The sequence below is a fragment of the Pezoporus wallicus genome, unplaced genomic scaffold (genome assembly GCF_028554395.1).
Source record: "Pezoporus wallicus isolate ANWC-B61680 ecotype Strahan unplaced genomic scaffold, APGP_CSIRO_Pwel_v1 contig_8815, whole genome shotgun sequence".
NCBI classification, from domain to species: Eukaryota; Metazoa; Chordata; class Aves; order Psittaciformes; family Psittacidae; genus Pezoporus; species Pezoporus wallicus.
Genome location: NW_026642900.1, coordinates 1 through 13,298, shown reverse-complemented (window position 1 = coordinate 13,298; position 13,298 = coordinate 1). Strand labels below are relative to the sequence as shown.

Below are 13,298 nucleotides of genomic sequence, written 5' to 3'. Positions count from 1 at the left end.
GACCATGTTTCCGCCCGGAGCGGTTCCCGTCTCGTACCGGTCTCCTCCACTTCCGGTGCCACTTCCGGGCCGGCGGCGGGGCCCCTGTTCCCGTCCCGGTGCCGTTCCCCGGTTCGGTCTCGCTCCATTTCCGGTTCCGGTCCGGTTCGGTTCCGGTTCCGGGATGCGGCTGCTCCCGGCGCTGCGGCTCCGGCCGGGCCCGGTGGCGGCGGTGCCTCGGTACCGGCAGGGGCAGAGCCCGGAGCCGCGAACCAGGGAGTACTTCTATTGGGTGGATCATCAGGGACAGGTACCGGAACAACAACGGGAACAACAACGGGAACAACAACGGGAACAACGGGAACAACAACGGGGATAACGGGAACAACAACGGGGATAACAACGGGGATAACAACGGGGATAACGGGAACAACAACGGGGATAACAACGGGGATAACAACGGGGATAACGGGGATAACAACGGGGATAACGGGCATAACAACGGGGATAACGGGGATAACAACGGGGATAACAACGGGGATAACGGGGATAACAACGGGGATAACGGGCATAACAACGGGGATAATGGGGGGAGAACAACGGGGGGATAACGGGGATAACAACGGGGATAACAACGGGGATAACGGGAACAACAACGGGGGGATACCGGGAACAACAACGGGGGGATAATGGGAACAACAACGGGGGGATAATGGGAACAACAACAGGGATAACAACGGGGATAACGGGAACAACAACGGGGATAACGGGAACAACAACGGGGATAACGGGGGGAGAACAACGGGGATAACGGGAACAACAACGGGGATAACAACGGGGATAACGGGAACAACAACGGGGATAACGGGGGGAGAACAACGGGGATAACGGGAACAACAACGGGGATAATGGGGGGAGAACAACGGGGATAACGGGAACAACAACGGGGATAACGGGGGGAGAACAACGGGGATAACGGGCATAACAACGGGGATAATGGGGGGATAACGAGGGGATAACAGGGGGGGAACCACGGGGATAATGAGGGGATAACGGGGGGAAGAACGGGGGGGAACAACGGGGGTAAAGGGGGGGATAACAGGCATAACAACAGGGATAATGGGGGAACAACGGGGATAACAACAGGAATAATGGGGATAACAGCGGGAACAACGGGGATAATGGGGGGAATAACGGGGATAACGGGGGAAACAACAGGGATAACAACAGGGATAACAGGGGGATAATGGGGGGGAACAACGGGGAGGATAATGGGGGGGATAACAACAGGGATACCGGGAACAACAACGGGGATAACAGGGGGGAACAACGGGGATAATGGGGGGATAACGGGGGGATAACAGGGGGGGAACAATGGGGGGATAATAGGGGGAACAACAGGGATAAGGGGGGGAACAATGGGGATAACAACGGGGATAACAACAGGGATAGCGGGGGAATAATGGGGGGAACATCGGGGATAATGGGGGGATAACGGGGGGAACATCAGGGATAATGGGGGGAACAACGGGGATAACAACAGGGATAAGGGGAGGATAATGGGGGGGAACAACGGGGATAACAGGGATAATGGGGGGAACAACGGGGGGAACAACAGGGATAAGGGGGGGATAACAGGGGGGAACAACGGGGGGGATAACAACAGGGATAACAGGGGGGATAACAGGGGGAACAACAGGGATAACAACGGGGATAACAGGGGATAAGGGGAACAACAACAGGGATAACAGGAACAACAGGGGGAACAACGGGGATAACGGGGGATAACGGGAACAATAACAGGGATAACAACGGGGATAACGGGGGGGATAATGGGGATAACAACAAGGGGGATAACGGGGGGGATAACAGCGGGGATAACAGGAACAACAGCAGGGATAACGGGGGGATAACAGGGATAACAACGGGGGATAACGGGGATAACAACGGGGGGATAACGGGGGGGATAACAGCGGGGATAACGGGAACAACAACAGGGATAACGAGGACACAGCAGGATAATGGGGACAGCAGGGATAACAGGGATAACAACGGGGATAACGGGGGGATAACAGGGGCAGCAGGGATAACAGGGACACAGCAGGATAACGGGGACAGCGGGGATAACAGGGATAACAATGGGGATAACGGGGGGGATAAAGGGGACAGCTGGGATAACGGGAACAGGGAGAACAACAGGAACAACAGGGATAACGGGGGGGGGCAATGGGAATAACGGGGATAACAGGGGGAACACCGGGGACAACAGGAATAATGGGGACAGGGAGAACAACGGAGACACCGGGAACAGGGGGAACACCAGGAACACAGGGAATAGGGGGAACGGGGGGGACAATGGGAACAGAGGGAACACCAGGAACAGGGGGGCACCGGAAATAGGGGGAACAACGGGAACACGGGTGCACCAGGAATAATGGGAAGAGGGGGGACAACGGGAACAGGAGGGACACCGGGAATAAGGGGAACAGGGCACTGGGAACAGGGGGAACACCAGGAGCAGAGGGAACACCGGGAACAGGGGGGCACCGGGAATAGGGGGAACACTGGGAACAATGGGAACAGGGGGAACACCAGGAACAGGGGGGCACAGGAATAGGGGGAACAATGGGAACAGGGGGAACACCAGGAACAGGGGGAACACCGGGAACAGGGGGGCACCGGGAATAGGGGGAACAATGGGAACAGGGAGAACAACAGGAACAGGGGGGCACAGGAATAGGGGGAACACTGGGAACAATGGGAACAGGGGGAACACCGGGAACAGGGGGGCACCGGGAATAACGGGATCAGTGGGGCACTGGGAACACACAATGGGAACACTGGGAATAGGGGGAACACCGGGAATAACAGGAACAGGGGGGGACAGCAGGAACAATGGGAACACCGGGAATGGGGGGACAATGGGAACACACAACAGGAACAAAGGGAATAACAGGAACAGGGGGGACAACGGGAACACCGGGAATAGGGGGGCACTGGGAACAGGGGAAATACCGGGAACAGGGGGGGCACTGGGAACAATGGGAACAGGGGGAACACCAGGAACAGAGGGAACACAGGGGGAACACTGGGAACAAGGGGGGTGTCCTGGGGGGGGGCTAGAACCAGATCCACAACAGATCCCAGATGGATCCCAAACAGGCCCTCAGTGAATCCCAAAAGGACAGTAACAGCCTTGGGACGCCGGGGATGGGATGGCTCCTGGGGAGATCCCAGATGGATCCTGGCTGGATCCCAAACAGAACCCACGTGGATCCATAGCAGATCCCAGGCAGATCCCAAACAGAACCCACTTGGATCCATAGCAGATCCCAGGCAGATCCCAAACAGAACCCACTTGGATCCATAGCAGATCCCAGACAGATCCCAAACAGAACCCACTTGGATCCATGGCAGATCCCAGGCAGATCCCAAACAGAACCCACGGGGATCCATGGCAGATCCCAGGCAGATCCCAAACAGAACCCACGTGGATCCATGGCAGATCCCAGACAGATCCCAAACAGAACCCACTTGGATCCATGGCAGATCCCAGACATATCCCAAACAGAACCCACGTGGATCCATGGCAGATCCCAGACAGAGCCCAAAGAGAACCCACGTGGATCCATGGCAGATCCCAGATAGATCCCAAACAGAACCCACGTGGATCCATGGCAGATCCCAGACAGATCCCAAACAACCCACATGGATCCATAGCAGATCCCAAACAGAACCCACGTGGATCAATGGCAGATCCCAGACAGATCCCAAACAGAACCCACGTGGATCCATAGCAGATCCCAAACAGAACCCACGTGGATCCATAGCAGATCCCAAACAGAACCCACGTGGATCCATGGCAGATCCCAGACAGATCCCAGACAGAACCCACGTGGATCCATAGCAGATCCCAAACGGAACCCACGTGGATCCATAGCAGATCCCAAACGGAACCCACGTGGATCCATAGCAGATCCCAGGCAGATCCCAAACAGGACCCACGTGGATCCATGGTGGATCCCAAACGGCACCCACGTGGATCCATAGCAGATCCCAAACAGAACCCACGTGGATCCATGGCAGATCCCAGACAGATCCCAGACAGAACCCACGTGGATCCATAGCAGATCCCAAACAGAACCCACGTGGATCCATGGTGGATCCCAGCTACATCCCAAACGTATTGAGAGGGACCCAGGACAGATCCCAGGTAGATCCCAACCAGATCTCAGAGGGATCCCGGTCAGATCCCAGATAGATCCCAAACAGAACCCATGTGGATCCATGGAGGATGCCCAATAGATCCCAAACATACCCAGAGGGACCCATGACAGATCCCAAAGGGATCCCAAACAGAACCCCCATGGATCCAAGGCAGATCCCAAAGAAATCCCAGAGGGATCCCAGGCAGACTTTGGGATTCAGAGGCTTTTTCCCCCTTTTCCAACAGCTTTTCCTGGATGACACCAAAGTGAAGAACTTCATCACCTGCTTCAAAGGTACCAGGCCCCAAACCCACCCCAAAAGCAGCCCTTCCCTGGGATCACATCCTTAACTGGGATCTCAGCCTTATCTAGGATCCAGTCCTTGGGATCCCATCCTGAATCGGGATCCCGTACTTGACTGGGATCTGATCCTCAATCAGGATCTCATCCATGAGCCCTGATCCTTAATGAGGATCCAGTCCTTAACTGGGATGGATCCTTAGTAAGGATCTGATCCTTAACTGGGATCCAATCCTCAACTGCGATCTCATCCGTATTGGGAGTATTCAATTGGGATCCAATCCTTGGGATCCGATCCTGAATCAGGATCCAGTATTGACTGGGATCTGATCCTTAATCAGGATCTGATCCTTAATCATGATCTCATCCATGAGCCCTGATCCTTAATGAAGATCCGATCCTTACCTGGGATCCAATCCTCAACTGGGATCTCATCCGTATTGGGAGTATTCAGTTGGGATCCAATCCTGAATCAGGATCCAGTATTGACTGGGATCTGATCCTCAATCAGGATCTCATCCATGAGCCCTGATCCTTAGTAAGGATCTGATCCTTAACTGGGATCCAATCCTCAATTGGGATCTCATCCGTATTGGGAATATTCAGTTGGGATCCAATCCTTGGGATCCGATCCTGATTCAGAATCCAGTCCTTACGATTCCATCCTTAACCAGGAGCCTATCTTTAATACGGATCCCATCCTTATTTGGGATCTAATCTCTAAGTGGGATCTGATCCTTGAAATCCAATTGTTAATGGGGATCTCATCCTTAACGGGGATGCGATCCTAGAGATCAGATCCTTAATCAGGATCCAATCCTTAATTGGGATCTCATCCTAAAACCAGATCTCATCCTTAACTGGGATCCCAGCCTTAATCAGGATCCTATCCTTGATCAAGATCCAATCCTTAATTGGAATCTTACCCTTAACTGGGAGCTGATCCTTAAAATCAGGCTGCTATCATCACTTGGGATCTCATCCATCCTTAACTGGATCTCATCCCTGAGATCCAATCATCAGGATCTCATCCATCCTTAACTGGATCTCATCCCTGAGATCCAATCATCAGGATCCCATCCATCCTTAACTGGGATCTCATCCCTGAGATCCAATCACCAGGATCCCATCCATCCTTAATCAGGATCTCATCCCTGAGATCCAATCACCAGGATCCCATCCATCCTTAATCAGGATCTCATCCCTGAGATCCAATCACCAGGCTCCCATCCATCCTTAATCGGGATCTCATCCCTGAGATCCAATCACCAGGCTCCCATCCCATCCATCCTTAATCCAATCATCAGGATCTCCATCCTTAATCAGGATCTCATCCTTGAGATCCAATCACCAGGATCCCATCCATCCTTAATCGGGATCTCATCCCTGAGATCCAATCATCAGGATCCCATCCATCCTTAATCGGGATCTCATCCCTGAGATCCAATCATCAGGATCCCATCCATCCTTAATCCGTATCTCATCCCTGAGATCCAATCACCAGGATCCCATCCATCCTTAATCGGGATCTCATCCCTGAGATCCAATCACCAGGATCCCATCCATCCTTAATCGGGATCTCATCCCTAGGATCCAATCACCAGGATCCCATCCATCCTTAATCGGGATCTCATCCCTGAGATCCAATCATCAGGATCCCATCCATCCTTAATCGGGATCTCATCCCTGAGATCCAGTCATCAGGATCCCATCCATCCTTAATCGGGATCTCATCCCTGAGATCCAATCACCAGGATCCCATCCATCCTTAATCAGGATCTCATCCCTGAGATCCAATCACCAGGATCCCATCTATCCTTAATCAGGATCCCATCCCATGGCAGCAGTGACTGGAAGGGGAGGGGGGGGGATCAGGCATCCCTATTTGCATATCCCTTCCTTCCCTACCATCACTTCCCATTGGCGCTTCCCGGTGCTTCCATCCCTCCTCCCATCAGCTTCCCAAACCCGGAAGAGCCGCATTTAACCACATCCCCATGTCCCATATCCCTGCAGACGTGGCATTCCTGAGCTTCTTCTTCAAGCAGCTGGAGCGGAACCGGAGCGGGCGCTACGAGGCGGAATTCCCGTTCCTATCCCGCTGCGGCCGGGAGCGGAACTTCCTCCGCTGTGAGGATCAGCCCGTTGTCTTCACCCACCTCCTACCGGGAGATCCCGGGCTCCTCTCCTACTGCGGCGGGGGGGAGCGCTTGGCGGTGCCATTCCAACCGGGAAAGCTGACGGTGTTGCCGGAAAACGGGCGGCTCTACCATCCGGCGCCGGCCAAATCCGGCGGCGTGGGGCTGGTGCGCTCGGCGCTGGCTTGGGAATGGAGCTCCTGCTTCCAGTACGAGCACGGGATGGAGCAGCCACCAACGCACTTCCTATGGGAAGGCCGGAGCTACCGGCTCACCGGGGAGCTGCTCCCGTTGCTCCGTGCGGGAAGCGCCAGGGAACGCGCGGATGTTCCCGGCTCCACGTGCCAGGGTTGAGCTGCGATTCCCGGTGTCCCCATCAGAGCCCACCGGGGCCAGACCCCAAGCCTTAAAGAAGCTTAAAGTGGGAGAACGGAGCTGATTCCTTGTGGGAATTTGGGAGGTCGGGATGGGATCTGGGGGGGGAGAGTGATAATAAAAGGCGCCGCGGTGCCGGGTTCTTTGCCAGAGCCCTTCCAAAGCAACCGGATTTATTAAGGAATTCCTTGTGTTAATGAACCTGGATAACGAGGAATGGCGGAGCCGGAATGGCGGCATCGAAGCCGTGGTGGTGGTGGTGGGAGCAAGTGGCAAAAGAGCTCCAAACCAAGGAGAAACCTCAGGGAGAAGGTGCCAAAGTGGCACCGAAATGAGGGGGAAAACCTCAGGGAGATGGCCAAAAAGGTCACAGCTGAGGAGAAAACCTGGAAAAGGGGCCAAAGAGGCACCAAAATGAGGGGGAAACCTCAGGGAGATGCCCAGAAAGCTCCCAGCTGAGGAGAAAACCTGGAAAAGGGGCCAAAGAGGCACCAAAATGAGGGGGAAACCTCAGGGAGATGCCCAGAAAGCTCCCAGCTGAGGAGAAAACCTGGAAAAGGGGCCAAAGAGGCACCAAAATGAGGGGGAAACCTCAGGGAGATGCCCAGAAAGCTCCCAGCTGAGGAGAAAACCTGGAAAAGGGGCCAAAGAGGCACCAAAATGAGGGGGAAACCTCAGGGAGATGGCCAAAAAGCTCCAAAACAAGGGGAAAACCTCAGGGAAAAGGTGCTAAAGCAGCACCCAACATGGAGAAACTGCAGGGAGATGCCAAAGTGGCACCAAAATGAGGAAGAAACCTCAGGGGAAGGTGCCAAAGAAGCACCAGAACATGGAGAAAACCCCAGGGAAATGCCAAAAACCACCAAAACGTGGAGAAAACCTTAGGGAGAAGGTGCCAAAGTTTCTCGAAACCAAGGAGAAACCTCAGGTAGATGCCAAAAAACACCAAAACAAGGAGAAAACCTCAGGGAGATGCCAAAAAAGCTCCAAAACATGGAGAAAACCTTAGGGAGAAGGTGCCAAAGTGGCACCAAACCAAGGAGCAACCTCAGGTAGATGCCAAAAAACACCAAAACAAGGAGCAACCTGAGGTAGATGCCAAAAAAGCTCCAAAACGTGGAGAAAACCTCAGGGAGAAGGTGCCAAAGTGGCACCAAACCAAAGAGAAAACAGGGTGGAAAGTGCCAAAGAGGCACCAAAACGAGGATAACCTCAAGCAGAAGGTGCCAAAAGATCTCCAAAATGAGAAAACCCCTGCTAGATGCCAAAATGTTCCACCAAACAGAGAAAACCTTCTTGAGAGGCCAAAAAAGCTCCAAAACCAGGAGAAACATCAGGTAGATGTCAAAAAAAACCCCACCAAAACAACGAGAAAACCTCAAGAGAAGGTGCCAAAGTGGCACCAAACCATGGAGAAAACAGGGTGGAAAGTGCCAAAGAGGCACCAAAACGAGGATAACCTCAAGCAGAAGGTGCCAAAAGAGCTCCAAACCGAGGAGAAAACCCTGTTGAGATGCCAACCAAGCTCCCAAACGAGGAGATGACCTCAGGGAGAAGGTGCCAACCCCCCCCCCCAAAAAAAAACCCCAAGGAGGAACCTCCGGTAGATGCCAAAAGCTCCAAAACCAGGAGAAACAGCCCCAGTTTTGGTGTTGGACCACGGGCTCTGTCCCGTGTCCCCCCCAGTGATGCCACATCAGTGCTGTGGGTTGGGCTGTGGGTTGGGCTGAAGCTCTCCCAAGGCGAAGTAGTCGAGGGTGCCTTGGCGGCAGAGGCTGGCTGTCCACATGGCGTTGTCGCGGCCGGAGCTCACCAGCATGCGGCAGAGCTCGGCGCTGACGGCGGTGAAGCGTTCCTCATCCAAAGCATCCTCCAAGGGCCCGGCGGAAGGCGCCGGTGCCCGCGGCGTCTCCCGGCTGTAGCAGTCCACGGGGTAAGGGTAGACCACGAGGCAGAGGTCCGGGAGGACGGAGGTTTGGCGTAGCAAGGTCTTGAGGCCCGGCGTGGACAGAGGGTTGCCGAAAAGGCCCAGGCATCGGAGGCGGGAGCAACGGCACAGAGACGGGAGCAGGGCTTCCAAGCGGGAGTCTGTGAGTTGGCATTCCATGAGATCCAGGTGGAGGAGGCAGGAGGAGTTCTCCAGGAGGGAGCACAGAGGTTGGAGAAGGCTCTCGGTGAAGTGGTGGCCGCTCAAGTCCAGCTTCTTCAGGGCCGGAGCGTGGATGCTTTGGGAGAGGAAAGCGAGGTCGCCGGGAAGGAGGTAGCAGAAGGCCAGTTCCAGGCTTTCCAGAGGAGCTTCCAGGTTCCTGGTGGGAAGAGGGAGAAGGAGCCATGAGGACACCAAAGCCACCGGGATCAAGCTGTCGATCAATGGGGTGGGGATGGTTCCCAAAGCAAAACACAAATCATAGGGTGCTTCTCCTCACGCAGCACCCCCAAGTCCTTCTTCTCAGGGCTGCGCCATCCATCCGTCATCCATCCCATCCATCCATCGGCCATCAGCCATCCAGCCAACCATCCCATCCACCTGTCCATCCATCATCCAGCCAGCCAGCCCACCCATCCAGCCATCCTCCATTCAGTCATGCTCTATCCATCCATCATCCATCATGCATCCATCCATCCATCATCCATCCATCATCCATCATGCATCCATCCATCCATCATCCATCCATCATCCATCCATCTATCCATCCATCCACCATCCATCCATCATCCATCTATCCATCCCTCCATCCATCCATCCATCATCCATCCATCTATCCATCCATCCATCATCCATCCATCATCCATCTATCCATCCATCCATCACCCATCCATCATCCATCCATCTATCCATCCATCCATCATCCATCCATCTATCCATCCATCCATCATCCATCCATCATCCATCCATCTATCCATCATCCATCCATCTATCCATCATCCATCCATCCATCCATCATCCATCCATCTATCCATCATCCATATATCGATTATCCATCCATCTATCCATCAATCCCACCCATCCATCTATCCATCATCCATCCATCCATCCATCATCCGTATATCCATTATCCATCCATCTATCCATCCATCACCCATCAATCCCACCCATCCATCCATCCATCCATCCATCCATCCCATCCATCCATCCATCATCCATCAATCCCACCCATCCATCCATCCATCATCCATCAATCCCACCCATCCATCCATCCATCCATCCATCATCCATCAATCCCACCCATCCATCCATCCATCATCCATCAATCCCATCCATCCATCACCCATCAATCCCATCCATTCATCCATCATCCATCAATCCCACCCATCCATCCATCATCCATCAATCCCACCCATCCATCCATCCGTCCATCATCCCTCAATCCCATCCATCCATCACCCATCAATCCCATCCATCCATCCATCACCCATCAATCCCATCCATCCATCCATCATCCCTCAATCCCATCCATCCATCCATCACCCATCAATCCCATCCATCCATCCATCACCCATCAATCCCATCCATCCATCCATCATCCATCAATCCCATCCATCCATCACCCATCAATCCCACCCATCCATCCATCATCGATCCATCCCACCCATCCACCCATCCACCATCCATCCACCCCAGTCCATTTACGGGATCACCCAACCCACACCCCCACCTCACTGAACCTCCTGATGTCCACCCACGCCCCCACCTCCCTCCGGATCCCATCTGCCCCTTGGATCCGCACCGTAGCAGCTGCCTGAGCTTCCCGGACAACCTCGACGATCCCAAGTTGAGCTCCCGGAGGGCCCGGAGCTTCCCGAGGTGCGTGGCAAGACGTCGGAACCCGGCGTCGGCTCCGGCCGCGTGCCTCCGCACGTCCACGTTGCTGTAGGGCAGCTTGAGGCTGAGCAGATCCGGGAAGCGGCTGAGCTGCGGCACCACGGCGCAGAGCCCCGCCAGGCCCAGGTTGTTGAAGCGCAGATCCACGCGGCGCACGCCGCCGGGATCCAGGCATTCCAACAACGCCACGATCCCGGTCACCGACAGCTCCTCGGCGTGGAAATCCCGGCAGCGGAGCCGCAGGGGGCTGCCGGTGGCTTGGAGAGCGTCGCGGAGGACGCCGGACGACGTGCCGTTGACGAAGAGGTCGGCGCGGATCTCGACGCCGACGGCGTGGGGCGGGGAGGAGCTTCCGGAGGGGGTTCTGCGCCGCTTGGAATTGCGTTTCTGCACTTCCCTTTGGTGTTTGGCCACCTCGAGGCAAGCTTTGGCCAACGCCACCGTGCCCGACCATAGGCTCATCCCTTCTGGCCCGCGGGCGGTGGCGGTGGCGGTGCTGTCGTCGTCCTGGAGACCCGTCATGTCCAACACCCGCAGGTGGCACTGTCTGTCGCTGGGGAGATGGGGAATGGGGTTGGGGGGGGGGGAAAGTAGGGAACGGGGAGAGCTGGGGGTGTCCCGCACCGCGCTCCGGCCCTGATGGGGGTGGTGAGGCCCAAAGTGATGGAGGCTCCATCCCTGGAAGCCTTCAAGGCTCCCGGGGAGACTTTGGAGCAGGTCCAGTGCCTAAAGGGGCTCCAGGGAAGCTGGACTGGGGCTTTGGACAAGGGATGGAGATATGGGATGAGGAGGAACGGCTCCAACTGGAAGAGGGAAGAGTTGGATGGGACCTTGGGATGAAGTTCTTCCCCATGAGGGTGCTGGGGCACTGGAAGGGGTTGAAGGGAGAAGCTCTGGATCACTGGAAGTGATCCAGGCCAGGTTGGATGGGGCTTGGAGCAATGGGGTTTTGGACAAGGGATGGAGACATGGGATGGGGAGGAAGGGCACCAACTGGAAGAGGGAAGAGTTGGATGGGACCTTGGGATGAGGTTCATCACCACGAGGGTGCCAGGACACTGAAGTTCTTCCCCATCCAGGCCAAGTGAGGGTGCTGGGGCAGTGGAAGGGGTTGAAGGGAGAAGCTCTGGATCACTGGAAGTGATTCAGACCAGGTAGGATGGGGCTTGGAGCAATGGGGTTTTGGACAAGGGATGGAGACATGGGAGGAGGAGGAAGGGCACCAACTGGAAGAGGGAAGAGTTGGATGGGGCCTTGGGATGAGGTTCATCAAAACGAGGGTGCTGGGGCAGTGGAAGGGGTTGAAGGGAGAAGCTGTGGATCACTGGAACTGATCCAGGGCAGGTTGGACCGGGCTTGGAGCAATGGGGCTTTGGACAAGGGATGGAGACATGGGATGGGGAGGAAGGACACCAACTGGAAGAGGGAAGAGTTGGATGGGACCTTGGGATGAGGTTCATCACGACGAGGGTGCCGGGACACTGGAAGGGGTCGAATGGAGAAACTCTTGATCACCGGAACTAATTGGCCAAGGCTTGGAGCACCCCGCTCTAGTGCAAGGTGCCCCCATGGAAGTGGGCGCTCTTCAAGGTCTCTTCCAACCCAAACCCTTCCACGACGCTCCCAGTCCAGCATTGATGATGACCACCACCACCACCACCACCACCACCACCACCACCCTTCCCATAGAGCATGAGGGACCCAATCCCACCCCGTTACCCCAAGGGACCGCGGTACCTGGGGGTCTGCTGGGACTCCTCCAGCTCCCTCCTGACGTGGGCCACCACGGCGGCGAGGACGGCTTGGACACAGAGCTTGTCGGGGCTGTGGGGCGCGCGGTGGGCGCGGTGCCGGGGGTGCCCGCAGCGGCCCAGGAGGCACTGGAAGCTGAGCACTGGGAAGGGCCAGGAGGTGACCAGGTCCTGTAGGGCCAGGGCCCGGCCGTCCACGAAGGCCGCTTGGAAGAGGACGGGGTAGAGCTCGGAGGGCAGGAAGGGCAGCGCGCGGCGGGCGCCGGGCCGGTGGCCAAGCAGGCGGCGGGCGCAGAGGAAGACGAGGCTCTGCATGGTGCCGTGGGGCTGGCCCCACGGAGGCACCCAAGGGAGCCGGGGGGGGGGACACAGAGAGAGAGAGGAAAGGGGGGACCTGGGGCAAGAGGCAAAAGGAAGGCTGTGGTGGGATATGTAACATGACCCCACACACACACACATATCAATGGGGCAGTCCTAAAGCAGACCTGACATCAATGGGGCAGCCCTAAACCAGGCCCATCATCAATGGGGCACCCCTAAACCGGACCAATTATCAATGGGGCAGTCCTAAAGCAGACCCGACATCAATGGGGCAGCCCTAAACCAGGCCCATCATCAATGGGGCACCCCTAAACCTGACCAATTATCAATGGGGCAGTCCTAAAGCAGACCCGACATCAATGGGGCACCCCTAAACCAGACCCATCATCAATGGGGCAGCGCT

The 13,298-nt window shown here is 55.8% G+C and overlaps 2 protein-coding genes across 2 annotated transcripts; one reads left to right on the top strand and one right to left on the bottom strand.

Annotated features, from left to right (window-relative positions):
• The first annotated feature begins 157 nt into the window (after positions 1 to 157).
• LOC130611919 (UPF0598 protein C8orf82-like) lies at positions 158 to 6,979 on the top strand. The gene is made up of 3 exons (XM_057433163.1): positions 158 to 289; positions 4,433 to 4,481; positions 6,504 to 6,979. The coding sequence occupies exons 1-3, from the start codon at positions 164 to 166 to the stop codon at positions 6,977 to 6,979; spliced, it is 651 nt and encodes a 216-aa protein (XP_057289146.1). The 5' UTR covers positions 158 to 163.
• A 1,717-nt stretch (positions 6,980 to 8,696) lies between these two features.
• Positions 8,697 to 12,890, bottom strand: LOC130611918 (leucine-rich repeat-containing protein 14-like). Its single transcript, XM_057433162.1, has 3 exons — positions 12,561 to 12,890; positions 10,729 to 11,370; positions 8,697 to 9,306 (listed from the first exon to the last, which is right to left on the bottom strand). Exons 1-3 carry the CDS (start codon positions 12,887 to 12,889, stop codon positions 8,697 to 8,699), a joined length of 1,581 nt encoding a protein of 526 aa, XP_057289145.1. The 5' UTR covers position 12,890.
• Between the last annotated feature and the right edge of the window lie 408 nt (positions 12,891 to 13,298).